At 43.1% G+C, this 19,677-nt stretch overlaps 2 protein-coding genes across 3 annotated transcripts in view; both read right to left on the bottom strand.

Moving 5' to 3' along the window:
- Nucleotides 1-694: 694 nt before the first annotated feature.
- Nucleotides 695-10,852, bottom strand: LOC121550097 (smoothened homolog). The gene is made up of 12 exons (XM_041862247.2): nt 9,657-10,852; nt 8,032-8,240; nt 6,853-7,062; nt 6,190-6,362; nt 5,560-5,779; nt 5,090-5,213; nt 4,890-4,982; nt 4,383-4,491; nt 3,430-3,615; nt 2,739-2,887; nt 1,941-2,078; nt 695-1,605 (listed from the first exon to the last, which is right to left on the bottom strand). The coding sequence occupies exons 1-12, from the start codon at nt 9,919-9,921 to the stop codon at nt 989-991; spliced, it is 2,493 nt and encodes an 830-aa protein (XP_041718181.2). The 5' UTR covers nt 9,922-10,852; the 3' UTR covers nt 695-988.
- A 3,688-nt stretch (nt 10,853-14,540) lies between these two features.
- Nucleotides 14,541-19,677, bottom strand: part of LOC121550136 (tetraspanin-33-like) — a 31,632-nt gene continuing 26,495 nt past the window's right edge. Inside the window, exons 3-8 of one of the 2 annotated variants that reach the window (XM_041862273.2) lie at nt 19,282-19,409; nt 18,645-18,719; nt 17,465-17,560; nt 16,467-16,595; nt 15,947-16,108; nt 14,541-15,540 (exon numbers count right to left, since the gene is read on the bottom strand). In XM_041862273.2, the coding sequence (XP_041718207.1) occupies nt 15,439-15,540; nt 15,947-16,108; nt 16,467-16,595; nt 17,465-17,560; nt 18,645-18,719; nt 19,282-19,409 (692 nt within the window). In that variant the 3' untranslated portion in view covers nt 14,541-15,438. The remainder of the gene's footprint in view (nt 15,541-15,946; nt 16,109-16,466; nt 16,596-17,464; nt 17,561-18,644; nt 18,720-19,281; nt 19,410-19,677) is intronic. The other variant, XM_041862274.2, reaches the window with a different exon arrangement.

The raw sequence follows: 19,677 nt of genomic DNA, 5'->3' as shown, positions 1-19,677 counted from the left end.
AGTTGAGCTGCCTCCTCTGTGCCGTCATTCAATTAAATGTTTCTGACAACAGAAGTTAGTTGTTGCAACGTGGGTGGTCATGTCTGTTTTCTGACCAATGCCACAAGTGGAATTATTTTAGGTAACTCTGAAAAATCACACACAGCATTGACTAGCCTGGGCGGCGTTTCCCAAAAGCTTTGTAGCTAACGAGGTACTTCATTTCTCTTCACAACCTATCGACCCAGACCACTTGTTGAACAGCAAAGTGCTTTATTCAATTAATTTTGCTCATTTAGACAGGCAGACCAATTCTGATATTTTTGTCACTAATTGGTCTTTTGACCAATCAGATCAGCTCTGAAAAAGATGTGATGTGAAAAGATTTGATGTGATTGGTCAAAAGACCAATTAGTGGTAAAAAGATCAGAATTGCGCTGCCTGTCTAAACGCAGCCATAGAATTTGATTTTTTTTTATTGAGAACATACTACAGACATTATCATTGTTACTCTGTCACTGCTGTGGATTGCTAAGAGAAATTCAGAGCCACCCCACTGGGCACAGAAGTCAGTTCAACGTCTAGTTTTGAATTACATTTGGTTGAGTTGTCAACAAACGTGTATTCAATGTGAAATCAACAAAAAATATCACCATGTCATTGGATTTAGGTTAAATGCCCTTACGTTGATGACTTTTTTCAAATCCAATCAGTTTTCCACGTTGATTTGGGGGGTTGAAATGATGTGGAAACAACGTTGATTCAACCAGTTTGTGCCCAGTGGGACATAAGTCAAGAAGCTTTCATGAAACTCACCCTTGGCCTGATCAGTTCTCCTTTAGCCCTTCCCTTTTAATGAGACAGATCTGACCAATTAACTTGACTTGAGTCCTGTTTCATCTTGACTGTTGGGCAGTGACAAGGGAGCACCATAAGTGTAAGTATCCAGCACTTCTAGCTTACAGTCTGTAAAAAAAACACAAAACCCCACAACCATACATGGTCGCTCTCAGAAGTCAGAGTCAGCGTCCATAAGCTCCGCCTCCATCAGGTTGGTTCTAGAGTGGATCTGCCCCCACTCCGCCCTCCTTTGACCCCCCTGCGACCTCCCCACGTGGGCCGTCCTCCCAGACCCCCCTGCCATAGGCGCCACCTCCCCGGAGTAGCGGAACGCTCCATTGTGCTGCCAGGAGGAGGGGGGTGGTTGTTGGGGGCGGCAGCGGGGCCCCAGGCCAAGGTCCTCAGGCAGGTCGCTGAGGGAGAGGGGGTTGAGGTCAGGGTACCTGCTCCTCTGGCTAGAGGAGGGCCCCAGGGCTCCTCCGTACCTCTCCTGGTAGGGCAGGGGCTGAGAGGGCCTAAACTCAGGGTAAGAGCCTGGTAGGACGTCCTCAGCCTCCTCCTGGTGCTGCCTCAGATTGGCCACCAGGCTCCTGTGGCCGGGCAGCTTGGGTAGCCGTGGCACCGAGCTGGTGCCAAACTCTCGCTGACGGTAGCCCTGGTGTTCGGCCAGCTCCTCCATAGGACGCGCCTCCTTCTTCCTCTTCTTCCTCTTCTTTTTCCTCTTCATCATCTCAGGAGAGATCTCCGCCTCCACCATCCACAGCTTCCTCTCCTCTGGCGGTGGAACTGGGTGAAAGAGCAGGGTGAGATTCAGACTCATAGTGGTAACATGGTAGCAGGATTAAATCAGACTGGAGGCTGAACTGACAATTCTGTAGCCTGGTTATATCAGACTGAATACTGCCATTGTGAGTGCAGCATTCAGTCTGGCTTAACCAGGCTAGTAACATAGGCCCTGTTTGAATCTATACATGATTGGATAAGTGAAAGCAAAGACCCTCTCCCATTGCTTTAACTAATCCAACTGTCTACGATCTGTTATCATTTCAAGGAAGAATGCAATGAACGCAAGGAAGAGTGCAGATGTCAGACAATGTCAATAAGCAGGTGGCAGTTCTCACCAGGTGTCCCTGTAGGGGTGACAGAGATGTCCTGCGGCAGAATGGCACCTCTCCTGGCCACCATCTTGGTCACATGCTGGGCCCAGGCTGAAGACATCTCATTGGATGGCTCCCCGTTCAGGTCAAAGTTGATTCCAGCTACCAATGAGAAAGAAGAAAAGACAGATCAACCATTACTATCCATTATATAGTAGAAGAGCTCAACCATTACTATCCATTATATAGTAGAAGAGCTCAAACATTACTATCCATTATATAGTAGAAGAGCTCAAACATGACTATCCATTCATTAAAAGGCCCAAAGGTTATTTATATAGTAGAATGCTCCCTGGAGTCCCCTGCAGTGTTCCAATAACTAACAGTTCATACAGTCCCTCCAACATAAGCAAGCATGCTGGCCACAGCCGCCTCAGTGCTTACATTATCTGATGACTGTCATTCAGACAGAGTTCTCAATGACATTCACTTCTAGTGTCAGACAGAGTTCTCAATGACATTCACTTTTAGTTGTAACATTGAAACATAGTGGAAACATAGTGGAAACTATTATCAGCCAGGAGTTCCTCAATTATAAAAAAGTATGGCATACCATCCTCATAAAAAAAGAATACTTTGAATGTTAGAGTTTTCAGTTCAGCCCCAAAATGTGCCATTTCATTGAGAGGCAGCCAATTCAGCCTCTTGCTGAATGATGACAAGCAGCCTCTTGCTGACTGATGACAAGCAGCCTCTTGCTGACTGATGACAAGGTTTGTAGTACTTCTCCTAAACCCCCAGGGGGTCGCTTTGGGGACTTACCTACTGGCCCGTCATGGGAGACAGTGTGCATGCTGAAGGACAGCTCCTTCTCCGGGTCTTTGTGGAGCTCCTTGCGCTTGGAGAAGGCCTTGGCTATCATCTTGCTCTTCTTTATCCTCTTGGGCTCATCGTCGCTACGGCCGATAACCCTATGACAGGAACAACAGGTAGATAAATGACAATGTGACAGACAATGTAGACGTATCCCTTGACGTGACAATCGCGGTAAAATTGTGCAGACATTAAAGCTGAAATCCATACTTGGTGAAACTACCACGTTCGTTTGAGATATTACAACAACAAAGAAGTTGCATCAAACAACGAACACTGTATTTTTTCGCTCTGACATCATTGCACGCGCGATAGAACAGCATAGTATGTACTGAAGAAAACAAAATGTATGTCTCCTCTCCTCCATTTCATCAAAAAAACAATAACAAATGCGCTGGGGCGAACAGTGGCGCTGTTTCACCTTATGCGGATTTCAGCTTTAATACACAGACAATGCCGTGTGAATGCCTCAGAGAGATAATAAAATGTGTAACTCCATACTTGGGTATTGTTGTTAAAGTTCATATACTATTTTCTTGTAGCCTACCTTTTTTCTACAATACAACTTTCTGCTAAAGCACAAAGAGACTGCCGCCCTGTCTAATATTCTGTGTGTGTTCTAAAGGAAATGGCTGCTTACTTGCACCAGGTGCGTTTCCAGATGAGGATAGTGGCCTTGGTCCACACCCAGGTGCTCATGGCGATGCCCGTGCCGAACATGGAGAACAGATTAATCTTTTCTACTAGTAGACTGGGACGGTTCTTGATGGTACATTCTGGGATCGGCTTGTTGGTCTGATGAGCGATCGTCACGTTGGCCTCGCACCTGTTCAAAACCAACATAGACATCATCAATCAATCGTCAAAGCTCTTTTTGCACAGGCAGTTGCATTTGCTGTGGTAAAATACTCTACATACCCACACCCACTGTAAAGCCATATAAATGGGGCATATTCACATACAGAGCGGTTGACATGAACCAGTTGTTTACTTGTTGAGGCAGGAAAGAGACATTTACATTTCTGAGGTGAAATTAATACCAGTCCACCCAAAGTCAACAGAGTCGAGAAATAAGGCTGCATTCACAGCACCACAACCCGGTAGGGCTATGGTAACCACTTGTCTCATCTGCTGGGAATCTCCCACTACACCATACAACTGGGGCCATGTTCCAATACTCTTAAATATCCTACTACACCATACAACTGGGGCCATGTTCCAATACTCTTAAATCTCCTACTACACCATACAACTGGGGCCATGTTCCAATACTCTTAAATCTCCTATTACACCATATAACTGTGGCCATGTTCCAATACTCTTAAATGCATATTTCCTTCCTCCCTTCCTTGAAGTAATCACTCGTTTGACATATTGGATTAGTGTAAGGAAACTTTCCATTGCAAAGCTTTTACCAATTATGTCATGTCATATATTGGTGATTACTTCCAGGTGTTGAGAAAAGAAGCATACATTTTTAGAGTATTCCAAAAGGGTCCAGAAGTCCTTAGGTCCTAAACACCTGTTTTGAAGTTGCAGCGTTGAAAATAGTTCCGGGTTATTGTAGGCTACATGAGGAGAAAAGGAACTTACAACACATATTCTCTGAAGCTCTTCTCCCACTCAGCCTGGTTGAAGAAGTCGTAAAAGTGGCAGCCAAACGTGATTAAGACAAAGCCAAACGCCAGGAATCCAAATATACCTGATAAAGAGGAATTACACAAATTATTAGGGATATTTGAAATTCCAGAAAACTCAGGAGTCAAGACACAATATACTTTATATGATGATAAAACCAAAGGGTTATATAACCTATATCGTGCAACAGAATCTAAAGTAAATCTACGATGAGGCGATTTAAGTGGCTTTATTAAAGGTTTATGCTAGCATGCTATTGTAGCATTTCGTGGGGGGGGGTCGCCTGACCCAAAGGCAGTGGATCGCCTGACCCAAAGGCAGTGGATCTAACCACTGCTCCAGGAAAGCTAGCTCCCTTGTGGAAGCGGTTATCTGTCTTTTCAACACTAACCAGGTTTGTTACACTGTTATGCCAGTGGTTTGGCTCTGGATATTTGGTGATTGACAGCTAAGGGGTCATACCAAGTCTTAGCATTGTTTCGTTGATTTTGCTCGCAGCCTTCTCACTCAGAAGACCCGGGTGGTTACTCTTGATGGAGAACAACGTCATGACTCCTGCAGAAACAAACAGAGGAAATCAGTTAGGGAACGTCTGTTTATTTGGTAGCATTTCAATTCTGAAATATGAAAATGTCTAGTTTTTTGGGTTTGAGAGAACTCACCTCGTATGAGGAAATAGCCACCAATGACAAGCACAACTCCAATGGGAGCCAACACAAAGCCAGCGCGGTAGTGGTAGTTCTTATAGCCAACGAAACAGATCCCACTGACAGAGTCTCCATCCACCTGTGGCAAACAACAGAGACCAGAAATGCATACCTGTGTTTGAATGGCATAAAATATAAATAATTTGGAAAACAATACATTCTGAGTCATTGTCTTTCTATCATGAAAAGCGAATAAATAAACTTGTCTCTAAACTGTAGACACTGTTTGGGATTACACCATTGCAAAATAACCCAGTAACACTTAACTTAAAGCCTGCTGGTACAATGCATTAAGATTAAGTTACAACGCATTGTGAGACTTGTCATAAGCATGTATAATGTGTTATCATCATTAGCATTATAAAACGCAAATCACAGAAGTTACTTTTTTTCAATGGCTAAAACAAATGGTAGGTGTTCCATACCTCAGCGGTGGCTAGAATAGTCACAGTGAGGATGAATGGGACGGACCATGTGACCATGTGGAAGTATGAGGTCTTGCCCGACAGGGGCTGGTGGGTGGTGCCCAGGGCCTTGAAGGACGTGTGCCAGGCGTAGGTCAGCATGACGAACCAGATCACCCCAGACATCAGAGAGTAGTAGACGAGGCTGAAGATGATGACACACGACAGAGTCTCGGTAGACCTGGATGGAGAGAGAGAGAAGAAAGTGAATGACTCTATGATTTTGAAAGTGTACACTGCCATTGCATTGGCTGTATGTGTGTTATTAATTGTCTGATAAATTCAATCAATCAATCAGCCAACCAATCAATCAACCAATCAAGTTTGAGAAACAAAGCGATCTTGTGAAAACTAACCTCCTGACTCCTGTACCAGCAAAATACAAGACCTACGAACCTCACCAGAAGATTCAAGAAATACTCCTTTAAATGGCATTTTCCCATCTTATCTCATAATACTCCCACTTTCTTCCAACCCCTTCGGTGTGTGTGTGTATGTACAGTGTATGTGTGTGTCTCAGGGGGTTGGGTCGTAAGCAAAAACTACAAATGATGGACAATAAAATATATAGTATTCTTCTTCTTCACTTACGAGGGCTCCCCTAAACGCATGGTGTTGTCACTCTTGCATACAATCTCTTTGCGAGCTCCGTCCATGAACTGAGCCAGCCAGCCGATACTGCCCATGAAGAAACAGGTATTGATGTAGAAGAGGATGACGGCGGGGTAACGGTTTGAATTCTTCCAGTCCGCCAGAAAGGTGGCCTGTGAAAGGAGAGAGGGAAAGAGAGAGAGGGAGAGAGTGGGGGGGGGGGAGATAGAGAGAGAGAGAGAGAGGGAGAGAGAGGAGACGTGAGACAGGAACATTTGAGAATAAATATAGAAAACCCCTGGTGATTTCTCAGTACAGTCTCAGTCCACAGGTCATGGGTCAAATCACAAAGATTAATAATATTAATGGAAAACACTTTTTGCTGTCCTTAGAAAGGTCAACTCAGTGAAACACATAGTTCTCCACAAATTACTAACAATATCAGCTAATAAAAAGCATTGTTTTGACAACTTCTGTGAAAAGCAGTATGAACAAATTATCTGAAAAATAATGGTATGTGTGTTACAATACCTGTATCTTAATTCCATTTATAACCTCAAATGTAAAAGTTAAAAGTCAAGTCAAAAAATTGTTGCTAACAGCTGCAAGTTACACTTGGAATTATGGGTAATGTAGTCCACAACACTGCCGTGTGAGGCTCACCAGAGTGAAAAAGGTGCAGAGCAGGGTGACGGTGCCGAACACAGCGATGTAGGCATGCATGTCCGAGTGCTCCTCGTCAGTGAACAGGGGGTTGTTGCACTGGATTCCGCAGCCCTCCACATCTTTGTACCAGCTGGCCTGAACGTCTGTCTTCACCAGGGGGGCTTCGCAGTGTCCCGACGTGTTGAACTTCAGCTTCTGCACCTCGTTCTGTCTCACCATGGACGGAAGACACAGTGAGCTCATAACGTCACTCTGTTTGGTCTATTTTTCATATGAGGCATCCGCCTCAATATTATATAGTATTTTATAAATTGGGTGGTTCGAGCCCTGAATGCTGATTGGCTGACAGCTGTGGTATATCAGACCGTATACCACGGGTATGACAAAATATTTATTTTTACTGCTCTAAATACGTTGGTAACCAGTTTATAATAACAATAAGGCACCTCAGGGGTAACAAAATGTGGAAAAAGTCAAGGGGTCTGAATACTTTCCGAATGCACTGTATATAATATATTATAGTATTATATAGTATAATATTGACAGCCATTTTAGACTGAAAGACAATTAAACTAGCCTCTTGACTAGATGGGTGACTCCATGGAGGGGCCTCCCGCTGGGCACAGACTTCAATTCAACGTCTACTCCACGTTGGTTCAATGTAATTTCATTGACATGACGTGGAAACCACGTTGATTCAACCAGTGTGTGCCCAGTGGGTTGACAGTGCTGAAGCCCCCTTAAGAATTGGCCTAGCACCCCGTCAGCACCCTCAAAAAATAATGTATTAGTACACATAAACATGTACACCATGGACTGCAAGCACCCCTTCTCACCCTTCTCACCCCTTCTCACCCCTTCTCACCCTTCTCAATGACCAAGCAACTCCAATGTGTAAGTCGCTCTGGATAAGAGCGTCTGCTAAATGATGTAAATGTAAATGTTAGCTACCCCAGTGAAGAACTTCTGGTGCCACCACTAAATACATGACCAATGAACCTCAGTCTGTGGCCTTGTCCATAAACAACCCCTAGCCCTTACCCCCTAGCCCCTAGCCACTTGTTCAGATCCGAAAGGATTGTATAGGTTTTTCCGATCTACAAAAACATGGCTAGTAGTTAGGGGCTTGGGGTTGTTTCTGGACACATGCATGCATAGTGAGAGCATCTACCATACCGTGCAGCCCATGGGGTACTTGTCAGTCTCCTCACACTTGAGGAAGTTGGGCCAGCCCCTCTCCTGGTCCACAATGCTGCAGGGGCGACGCGTAGCCTGGCACAGGTGCTGGCTGGGAAGCTCCACCTGCCCGTTGTCACATTTGGGCATGTAGACGGCACACAGCAGGGGCTGGATGACCGCCCAGCACCGAGGGGCGTTCCTCAGACCTGCATGGGCGAGACGGGAGGGGAGGGACAATAATGTACCTTGGGTTGACTTCAGTAGACACCAAATGGATGAGAATGCTCCTAAACTGAGAGAAATGTGAAGGTAGGTACCATAATAAACGCTAATTATCGTTTTCTGTTGTGAAAGATTTTGCTACGGTGTGCCCTAGCGAACACGACCCTGGTGCTCCAGCCTGTTTGTGCCTTAGCAAACTCCTCTCTGGGTTTGTTCGTTCATTGTCATGCCAAACATCTATGTATGGTATGGGTTCGATTCCCACGGGGGGCCAGTATAAAAAAATATAATGTATGCACTCACTAACTGTAAGTCGCTCTGGATAAGAGCGTCTGCTAAATAACGTAAATATAAAATGTAAATGTAAATGTAATGGTATGACAACGATAGTAGTGTTAGCTACAGCATATACAGTAGGAGACCAGTCTGAATATAAATTATGCACATTCATCACTTCAGTGTGGTGAGGATGATAATCACTAGGGTCAGGAGATAAGTAGGATCTGGATGTTGATGATGAAGATGATCACTAGGTCAGGAGATAAGTAGTGCCTGGACGTTGACCCTGACTGGGATTGGTACCTGGGTCCAGTGCCTATCAACGCAACACCTTAGCTGTTACGCCAAGAGCTCCAAACCTCTTGATGAGGCTGCTACCGTTACAATATCATACATTTGGAAGGTCACTAGTTGTGTGGTCTCCTCTTTTTTTTCCCATGGTGGGGGTGGGGAGTGGGGAAGGGAACCACTCTACAGATGAGCTGAGGATTAGTGTAAAGTGGAAGGAAATGCAGGTTGATGGCTCACTAATGAGTGTTTATGCATGTGCAGAAAGTCTCACTGAATATCTAACACCTCAGAGAGTATTTTCTTTTCTGTTCTTTATTTGCTCTTAACCCCCATTTCCTGTAAAAGTCGTATTCCTGTGTATTTGGCAATTACAAAAACGATCCATTTGGAGGGCCCCTCAACATTTAATTGCCTAGTTAACATGCTATATTGTACCAATGAACCTACTGACCTTGTGACTGTAACCAATATCTACCTTAATGTTTAATGGCACAATGTAATACATCTTATTACATAAATATTATATAGTGCTACTGTAAAAAAAAACAACGTATAATAGAACATTATGTTTATGTCAAATGGCAAGGTTAAGACTAAATAATCACAAGTGAACGTTCAATGAATAAAATAAATATGTTATTTTACGTTTCCTTTTGCAAATGACATAATATGAACATCTATATTGCATCTGATGCTAATGGGGGGGGGGTCTGCACTTAATAACACAACACAAATGTATAATACATTTTTCAATTTCTTTCATATCAATTACAGTAAATGAACAACATGACCCCTTTTTACCTTTGCTTATTAACCAAATAAAGGCTTACCAGACCACATGGCCAACTTCTCAAACGCTTCGTCTTGGGTACTTGAGTCTTCAGCCAAGACAAGAGACGTGTGCGTGTACGGTAGCGGTGACCCAAGACATGTATTATATTTAAGCACTTCACATGTTGTAGTTTTCTTGCAGAAATCATTGAAAATTGTTTCGTTTCTCTGGACCGTTACCGCATGAGTAACCAGAAAGGAGGCAGCCCAAACGCAAAGCATCCCGAACCCACCAACAATGGAACTCCGGCCATGGGAAGACATCTTGGAGATTCAACGGTGCAACTTTGTATCCAGGGGGAAAAATGGTTATTTGTATTCCAGTAATCTAAAATGTAACCGTTAATAAAAATCGCACGAAGTGCTCTTGTTCATTTGATGCCGAATGTAAAATTATGATACAATGAAACGAAACGTTGTCCCAGTTTTCACGCACTCCCGAACTTTTTCATTTTGCATTTGTTGTACAATCCTTCATTTATCACTGGAATTCCCACAATCCGATCGCCACCAAAAAATATGCATGCATGATATTCAATTAAAATCAAGTGGAACTATTCCTTACGCTGTTTTTGTTGGATAGGCCTATTAAAAAGAAATCAAATCGACAAAGTAACAGATTCACCCTCCCCCACTTCCCCCAAACTTGCCATGAAAAGTCTGAAACTGTAATATGATCTCTAGTCTACGCGCTACATCCCCCTTGCGCTCCCCCTTTCCCGTCTTTTGCTGCAAAAAACTATTTTCATTTAATCTATGTAGGCCTATCCCAAAAAAAAGGGCAGTTTTGGGGGGATTTCTATAGAATTCTGCGATGTGTCTGATGGAGTTGGGTCTTTGTTTTTCTCGCTTGCATGTCGTTTCTGCTATTTTTTTCTGCCTCTGGTATGTACATGGTGGGGGAGAGCCAAAATAACAAAAACATCTCACCCCATCCCCCTCTCCAAGGGTAAGACTATGCCTTATAGGTATACCAAAACAATCTCTCTCCTGCCAGGATAGACTCCAGTAGAAATGCCATCTGTGTACCTTTACTTCGTATGTTTATGTTTGTTTGTTTAATCGTCCGTTAATTTAGAACCTTTATTTCTGACATACCACATTCTTCAAATCAATCACAATCAAATCAAAATGTTATGTCACATGCTTCGTAAACAACAGGTGTAGACTAACAGTGAAACGCTTACTTATGGGCCCTTCCCACCAATGCAGAATACAATAAATAAATAAATAATATTTAAAAAATAGTAACACAAGGAATAATTACACAATGAGCAATGATATCTTGCCTATATAGCTGGGGTACCAGTATGACACTCATGTTACTCATTTCCAAAAACAAGTATTTTAAAGATCTCCAAAGACCCATATTTCCACCACTACTTACATCTGACCTTACCGCCTACATTTGCACTTCTTGCTATTAAGAATGAATTGACATAGATTTGCAATCATAGACTGATCAGTTATGTTGGTGTGAACAACCATCTTCAGTAGTCTATTGCATTATACAACAGTGCAACATCCTTCAAATCTGTGAAGAAACTAGAGCCTCACTTTGCCATACAATCTAAATCTTAGTGATTATGCGAGCACAGTAGGCTATATTTCTTTGTCAGCCCACTCCAAAGACTGTTCATTCACCACCACAAAAATGGTAACTGCGAGTTTATCTGCCAGTGGCATGCCAGTAGCCACTCAGGGAAAGTTTGTTGTATTGGACATAAACAAGTAAATTATCCACTCCTTAGGCTACTTTGATTCTAAAAGACCAGACAATATTGTCATTTTCTTTGCTTAAATTGTACAGTTTGTAAATGAGTATGCGGCCTACTGTACGGGTGTTGGCTGGGGAATGGGATGGCCTGGTGGAATTAGAAACAGTGAATAACTTCATGGCATTATGGTTCTGGAAAAACAGTCTTGTTTATTTCCCATCCAGTCCATATTAAATCTGTTTCCTTGGAGACCCTCATAATGGAAATGTGCATTCTCTCTCCCAGTTAAGGTAGCACTGCTCTTCACATGAATGAAACCTCAAACTGACCAAGAAAACTTTCAGAGGTTGATTATAAGTTAACTGTAAAGCCCTAAGTGACTGACATTGGTCGGATTTAAGATTCTATCTTTATCCACCAATGGGACAGTAGGTTGAATGAATGTTTCATCATTCACATAGACAGAACACCATACAGTCTCAAACAATCCTCTTCATGCTTGTGATTGTGATGTTATCAAAGCCTCTCTCTAACCTGACCATTATAGGGCAGTGCATTAGATGTGATGCTCCAACAGGCTGTCTCCTGCTGATTGAAATGACAATGGATGTTTTGTTTTTGACCTGTGCTGTATGAATGAGAGGAGCTCCATTTCCCCCCTCCTCTCTCTCTCTGAGGGAAGCACTGGGTCTCCTTAAAACTCACAGCAACATGGCTGTCTGAGAATGAGGCAGGCCAGGACCACACACAGAGCACGTGGGCCCCTCACTGGAGCGCCCGGCTAAATCTCTCTCACACACACACTCTCGCTTCACACCAGAAGAGAGAAACGGACTCATCTATAGGTCAGTTATTACACCATTATTGCCAATGTGACTTCTCATTTCACAATGGTCTGTATAACAGAATGTCCCCTAGAATACATATTAGTTGTAAATGTAGGGACTGTGCCTAAGTCCTGTGTGTTAATGAACCAGAGACTTCGTACAGAACACACTGTCGCTGATGTCTCTCAATGCCTGTCTCTGAATAACTTCCCCATAACAATGACATTATGCACACCTGGCATGTAGACCTATAATAATATAGTTCATACAATTAGTTAAAACAACTGCAGGGCCATGTGCATAAAGCAGGAAGGTGTATGGAGAAGAAGTGCTTCACATTCAGAACTGTGTCTGCCCAGGCACAGCAGATTTCAGGCCAGGAATGCATCTAAGCTCAGGTTTTCATTCGCCAAACTGGGGTGGAGAGGAAACACTTTGTTGTTTTACGTCTGACTGTTCACAGCTATATTAGACTTCAGTCCCAACTAGCCTGGAATGAACTTGAGTGTTATCAACCAAATCATGAACATTTTAAAATTAAAAACACACGCAACTCACTCATAATTTCCCCTGCATTTCTATTTAAACATGTCGTACTGTGGGCAGTAGCTAGACCATATTACACTTTAGCTAGGTATTGTAACACTGGCTGGTAAAATCAGTGAAACTGCTGATGAGACAATAAAACAAAATACATTTGTTAAACTGATTGACTATAGATCACACATTTAGTCTTTGTGGATAGCGTATACAGCCATGCTTTCAATTGATACTTGCTGCAGTGATAAAACATGGAGCTGTGCCACCTGTTGTCACAATGATCCTATTGGAGCTTATAGACACATTTGGAGAGGTTGGAGTTCGGTAGCCATTTATGCCTATATCCATTTGAGTTGTTTTCTCTCACGCAACCCCAATCCCTATGTCCTCGTCACCCACCCACTGACAGGTCACAACATGCCATCTGGGAGTACAGTACTGGGAAAGAATGTCATGAGACACTGTTCAATATACAGTAGTACTTCATTTTAGAACACCGTTTCCACTGGTATTTACCTGGTGTTTATTAGGACATTAATAAATGGTGTCAATGGGTAGTTTCTGGTACTTAATCACATGAATTCAACACAATTGGTAACCAACTACTTGCTGTGATGATTCCCAAAGAAACAAATAAGGAATTCATAAGCTATTGTGTTTACATAAGAGTCATTACCAATTTACCACATACATTCAAAGTAAATACCCCCTGTACCTAAGGAGAATTGGGAATATCATTTTGACATGTATTATTTATATTTTTAATGTTAATTCATAGGATTTTACATGGGTCAGTTCCTACAATGAATTCCACCCCCGTCTGTACCGTAAAATAAAGTGCTAACCAGTAGTCTAATACTTGACCAGTCACAGTATATTGACCCAAATGATGAGGGGGAAAAAGCAACTGGTATTCCCAGTGGACCTAACCGGGTTGTGTTCATTAGAGACAAAACAGACTAAAACAGGACTTGTCCAATAAGAAGCGCTTAATTTAATTTTCCGTGCGTGATCAAATGAACACAACCCCGGTGAGGGGAAATGCCAACAGGGCTAGGCAACGGCCCAACATGGTTATGTTATGGAGGAGAGCATTAGTGTGAACTCCAGTGTTGCAGCGCTTGCCAATCTAAACACCAGTGCTTGTGTAAAAGGCGTTACGGAAATTAAGACTGTTTATTATAAAATCAGTAGCTCAGTGAGTAAGAAACTACAATTACATTATTGGTCTGTATGGATACCCACAATGCATCATATCCAAAAGATATGCTTTATTGAAAGGAATGTATTTAGAGTCCATTTAGCTTGAAATATACACTTAGTGGCCAGTTTATTAGGTACACCACCCCGTTCACGAAAATGGATCGCTCCTACAGACAGTGAGTCACTTGCCAATGGCTTGCTATATAAAGAAGGCAGACAGGCATCAAGGCATTCAGTTACTGTTCGATTGAAAGTTCGAATGGGCAAAACGAGTGACCTAAGTGACTTTGAGCGTGGTATGATAGTCGGTGCCAGGTGTGCCGGTTCCAGTATCTCAGAAACAGACAGTCTCCTGGGCTTGTCTAAGGTTTAACGAGAATGGTGCGACAAACAAAAAACATCCAGTCAGTGGCAGTTCTGTGGGCGAAAACAGCTCGTTGATGAGAGAGGTCGAAGTACAATGGCAATAATCGTGCAAGCTAACAGGCGCGCCACAAACAAGCAAATATCAGCACAGTACTACAGTGGTGTGCAGAACGGCATCTCGGGAACGCACAACTCGTCGGTCCTATTGCAGCAGACGACCACACCAAGTTTCACTCCTATAAGCTAAAAACAAGAAGAAGTGGCTCTAGTGGGCACGCGATTACCAACACTGGACAACTGAGGAGTCTAACTTGTTATAGCATGCATGTCACACTACAGTTGGGAGCTTTAACATACACACCATTAGCTAATGAGCTTTATTACATTACTTGGGTTCTCTTCCATATCTGAGAAGGGCCAACATAGTTGTCTTGTTCTCAACCCTATGAGAGTAGTAGGGGATAACTGGATGGATATCAATAACAGATCAATGTTGTAAATCGGATAGACAAAATCCTAAAGTACCTGGACAGAGTCTACATTATTTTGCAGTGTTTGGACTAAAAAGTCAGCTGCTTTACCCTTTTCAATAAATTACAGATCGTGTCATATTTCAGATGAGTCAAATGATGAATAGGTGTGAATAGAGGAGTTCTCCATTTGCTGTCTGGCTGGAGTACTTCCTGATTAGATGCGTTCCTTTTAGCTCCCCTGTGGCACGGGGTGGGCAGAGTTTAAACATTGACCATTCCATTGGTCACAAAGTGAAAACTCTACCCATCCGGGGTACTGGGTGAGCTAAAACGAAACAAGCACACATTGACACAGGAATGAAGAACGCAGAAAGAGAGCAGATAACCTCGCCATTTTCGACTCTTGTCAAATGGTGGTGGATCATCCAACCAGAATCTTTGGCCTCAAAGCCAGTCCTTGCACCATCGAAAGTATCAAGCAGCCTTGAAAATGAAAACCATCTCCATGAAAAGAGGCCTTTGGACACATGTAAGCTTGAGCCCCATCCAGCAGAAGGGGGTAGAATTCCAGACTCCCACACCCCCTGGGTGACCCCGGGGTTGGTGACCTAGTCCTGGTCCAGTCTGATCGGGGAGGACCTGATCATGAGCAGGTCACTGCCAAGGGTCCGTACGGTGCTGCAGGTTGTAGTTCTGAAGCTCAATCTGGTCCTTTATCTGGTTGATCAGAATCTGAGACAAGAGGATCCCCACCAGCTAACGAGTGAGCAGAGAAGTGACTTTAGAGAAGTAACTTAATGTGGTTCCTGACCCTCTCTAAACGTATAGATGATTTGCCCATAAAGTTACAACGTGAATCTAAATAGACCAGGGCTAGGGTCAATTCAAATTGAAGTCAGTCAATTCAAGAAGTAAACAGAAATTCCAATTCAACAATTGAAAGAACGGCATCTACTTTCAATGATTTCTCAATAAACTGAAAAGGAGAAGCTATTCATTTCAAATGTTTTAAGTTGAAGGAATTGAGTGACATCAATTCGGATTGACCCCAACCCTGTAATGGACTATTCAAGTGTGTGTGTGTGTTGACTCATTTCTCCTTAGTTTCATTGTGGGTCTGAATAGACTATTCAATTGTGTGTGTGTGTGTGGTGATGTCTACCTGTGGGATGGCCAGACCCAGGGCGATGCCCCCTAGCATGAACAAGTTGCTGTGGATCCAGTTAACCAGCTTGTCGATGCAGCCATTGGTGTGGATGAAGGCACCAGCCCGCAGGAATGATAGCTCCTGCATCCCCTGACCACACATTGTGTTAATGACCAACTGAAGAGAGAGAGGGAGTGAGAGAGGCAGAGAGAGAGAGAGGCAGAGAGAGAGATGCATTTGAATTACAATGCACGTGCACGAGAATGCACAAGCACGTACATGAGCATGCACACTCTTGCGTGCACACGCATAACGGTGCAAAATGTACTTTCCTTTATAACGGTTTACAACTATATAGTATTTTAATAGGGCTAGTTTAAGTGCCTTGTGCTCTGTTGAAACTAAACCACATTTGACAATAAAGTGGAACATAAAAATAGCACACTTAACTGTAGTCTGTCATAATTTAACCACTGTAACAAGTTGTTGGCAAGACGATTGTAATACCCCAAGGCCCCGATCTCTAACCCCTGACCTCATCTTTAGACAGCAGGCAGCAGGAGAAGGGAACAGAGCAGCGCTCTCGGCTGGGGTTGTCTGTGGTGCAGTTGAAGTACATGTTCTGAGACCAGTCGGTGTAGGTAACACCTCCACAACAGCTGAACTGAGGAGACGAGGACAAACACGTCCTTGGTAATTGCAGACTGTATAGCTTGGTAATGGGCAGATTGTATAGCTTGGTAATGGGCAGACTGTATAGCTTGGTAATGGGCAGATTGTATAGCTTGGTAATGGGCAGATTGTATAGCTTGGTAATGGGCAGATTGTATAGCTTGGTAATGGGCAGACTGTATAGCTTGGTAATGGGCAGATTGTATAGCTTGGTAATGGGCAGATTGTATAGCTTGGTAATGGGCAGACTGTATAGCTTGGTAATGGGCAGACTGTATAGCTTGGTAATGGGCAGACTGTATAGCTTGGTAATGGGCAGACTGTATAGCTTGGTAATGGGCAGACTGTATAGCTTGGTAATGGGCAGACTGTATAGCTTGGTAATGGGCAGACTGTATAGCTTGGTAATGGGCAGACTGTATAGCTTGGTAATGGGCAGACTGTATAGCTTGGTAATGGGCAGACTGTATAGCTTGGTAATGGGCAGACTGTATAGCTTGGTAATGGGCAGACTGTATAGCCTGTGTTGTCAACGGCTGTCAGTCTGTATCTGTGTGCAACTTGTTGTTAGGTCAGTGTGGTGTGTAGATGTTGTCTTTTACCTCAAGCGCTTGTGAGACACATTCGTGAGTAAGGCCAATACAGTGAACTAAACTGTTGTTTTCAGGAAGTTGAAGGCTGATAGAGGGTCATCTCAAAACCTAGACCAAATCTTACAAAGCCCCTTTAATACTGAATAAACAGTAGTGAAACTACCATCTCTGTACAGAACTTCTTGAGTTCAACGTGTATTATTTTGGGAACAACAAGTATTACAGTGGGAAAGTGTTGTTTTCCAGTTATATGGGGTCCACTCCTCACCTCTTTCTGACCAAAATCGATGAGGTTCTGTAGGTCAATGTCATCCCTATAATGAACGATGGCATTGTTGATGATCTCACTCACTTTATTCCGTGCCTTTAGAAGAGACAGAAAAAAAGAGGACAGCCATTTGCTTTAAATAATTTGTTTGGTCAATCAACTAATACACTCAATTGTACCCTGAGCAAGACAATGTTGTAAAGTCACAAGCAGGGGCCAATGAATTACACACATTTATTTATCCTGAGTAAATCCTGATATAATAATACCCCCATGGTTAGAAAACAGTGCTGCCTTTCTTTGAGCTGCGTTCTATCTTTTGAGCCATCTCTTCACACACATGCGCAAACACACACACGCAAGCAAGCACGCACAGTCGCAGGCTCACACTCAAAGTATACATGTAGTACATTCCTCTGAAAACCAACAGCCCGCTGCTGGATTATTTAAAATCGACCGGTGACGTTAAGTTGAAGGCAACTAACAGCAGAGGGCGATCTCTGGCCACAAGTCACTGACAGACAAAAAAAAAACTCCCTCTTCTAAATTTACATTTTTATCGTTATCATCATGTTTTTGACCCTTATCTTACGGTAATGACTTGAATGAACTGATATGAGCACTAATTGAGCCAATAGGACATTAGAAAGCCTACCATATTCAACAGTCACAATTGATGAAAGTCTAATCCAAAAGCATGGATTCCATTGGTTGCTCTTGTAAATATTGTATATTCACGGCAAATCTTTCTCTTTTAATGATTCCTATCTTCCTCTTGTTGTTGTATATATGCTGTGTGTAAGTTTCAATTGCGCAGATTTTATGCTGCAGAAGAACTGCCCTTTGGGGACAGTAACAATCTATTGAATTGACCTCAGAGAGATGTTGCACTTCTTTAACATGAACTGGTGAATGACAGTAAATTGGGACCTGGTCAAGGTATAATGGCCTAGCTAGAGGCAGGGGTGGAGGGGACGGGACGCATGGGAATGAGTTCCCAGAGTAAAAATCTTAGGGAGAACCGACATTTACAGTTTATTTTAGGGGATAAAATGCTGCATGATACAACCAATAGCAGGAATTCCCATAGTGATACCCCCATAATTCCCATAGTGATACCCCAATAATTCCCATAGTGATACCCCAATAATTCGATCCTTTCCTAGTGGAGATACAGTACCTTATCTGAGAAGACGAAGCCCAGGATGCCTGCAGCTAGCTGCAGCAGAAAGATCATAGTCAGAAAAATGCAGAACTGGAGGAAAGAAATAAAGAGAGAGAGAGAGAGAGAGAGAGAGAGAGAGAGAGAAAAAGAGAGAGAGAAAGGAAGAGTTAATAATTTGTTCAGTCTGAGGGCATGTCACTCAATTCTTATGGATAAGAATGCATTAGCCTCGTAATCTTTCAAGGGTCAAAACCCCCATCAGCAGATAACCTGAGGAGGACTAAAGTATCTCATGCTAAGCTATTAATTGATAGAGCACAGCACAGCTCATAATTGGCAGTGGTCCAGTTCCAATATTTTTTGAATGCATCCTTCCTTCCTGCCTTCCTTGAGGTAAAGATCACTGATTTGTACGTTTGGCTATTTGAAAGCACCATTTCTATCTTATTGCTTTCACCCACCAAACCTTAACAGATCACTGATTACTTCAAAGTAGGTAGGCATAAAGTCTGCATTGTTGGGAATAGGCTCGTAAGTAAGCATTTAACGGTAAAGTCTACACCTGTTGTATTCGGTGCATGTGACCAATACAATTTGATTTGATTTGAGGATGCTCTTTTAAAAAGAGTTAGAAGTGGGCTAGACCACTGACCGTTTGTAGGAGGCAGATGTTCTCTCGGAGTGAGCCCACACAGCCACAGAAGGTGATGAAGAACATGAGCACCCCCACGATCAGCAGCAGGATGGCAGGGTCCACCGCTAGACAGGCCATGGCTGCCTCTGGGAGGGTGATGGAGAAAGAGAGAAAGAGAAAAAGAGAGAGAAAGAGAGAGCAAGTGACAGAATCATGTATGAGAGAGAGAGTGGAGCGAGAGAGAGAGCGATTGGAGAGGACAGAGAGAGTGAGAGAGAGTGGAGAGGACAGAGAGAGTGAGAGAGAGTGGAGAGGACAGAGAGAGCGAGAGAGAGTGGAGAGGACAGAGAGAGCGAGAGAGAGTGGAGAGGACAGCGAGAGCGAGAGAGAGTGGAGAGGACAGAGAGAGCGAGA

The sequence above is a fragment of the Coregonus clupeaformis genome, chromosome 2 (genome assembly GCF_020615455.1).
Source record: "Coregonus clupeaformis isolate EN_2021a chromosome 2, ASM2061545v1, whole genome shotgun sequence".
Lineage (NCBI taxonomy): Eukaryota > Metazoa > Chordata > Actinopteri > Salmoniformes > Salmonidae > Coregonus > Coregonus clupeaformis.
Note: the sequence above shows the minus strand (reverse complement) of the source record. Positions and strands in the feature narration are given on the sequence as shown.

Bases quoted from the DNA above. Each gene is read 5' to 3' on its own strand.
- LOC121550097 (XM_041862247.2), bottom strand. From the start codon at position 9,921: ATGTCTTCCCATGGCCGGAGTTCCATTGTTGGTGGGTTCGGGATGCTT. The intron at 2,888-3,429 runs GTAAGCAGCCAT...TTCCTGTCATAG, and splicing joins TGGAAACGCACCTGGTGCAA to GGTTATCGGCCGTAGCGACG. The intron at 2,079-2,738 runs GTAAGTCCCCAA...TCTCATTGGTAG, and splicing joins CTCCCATGACGGGCCAGTAG to CTGGAATCAACTTTGACCTG.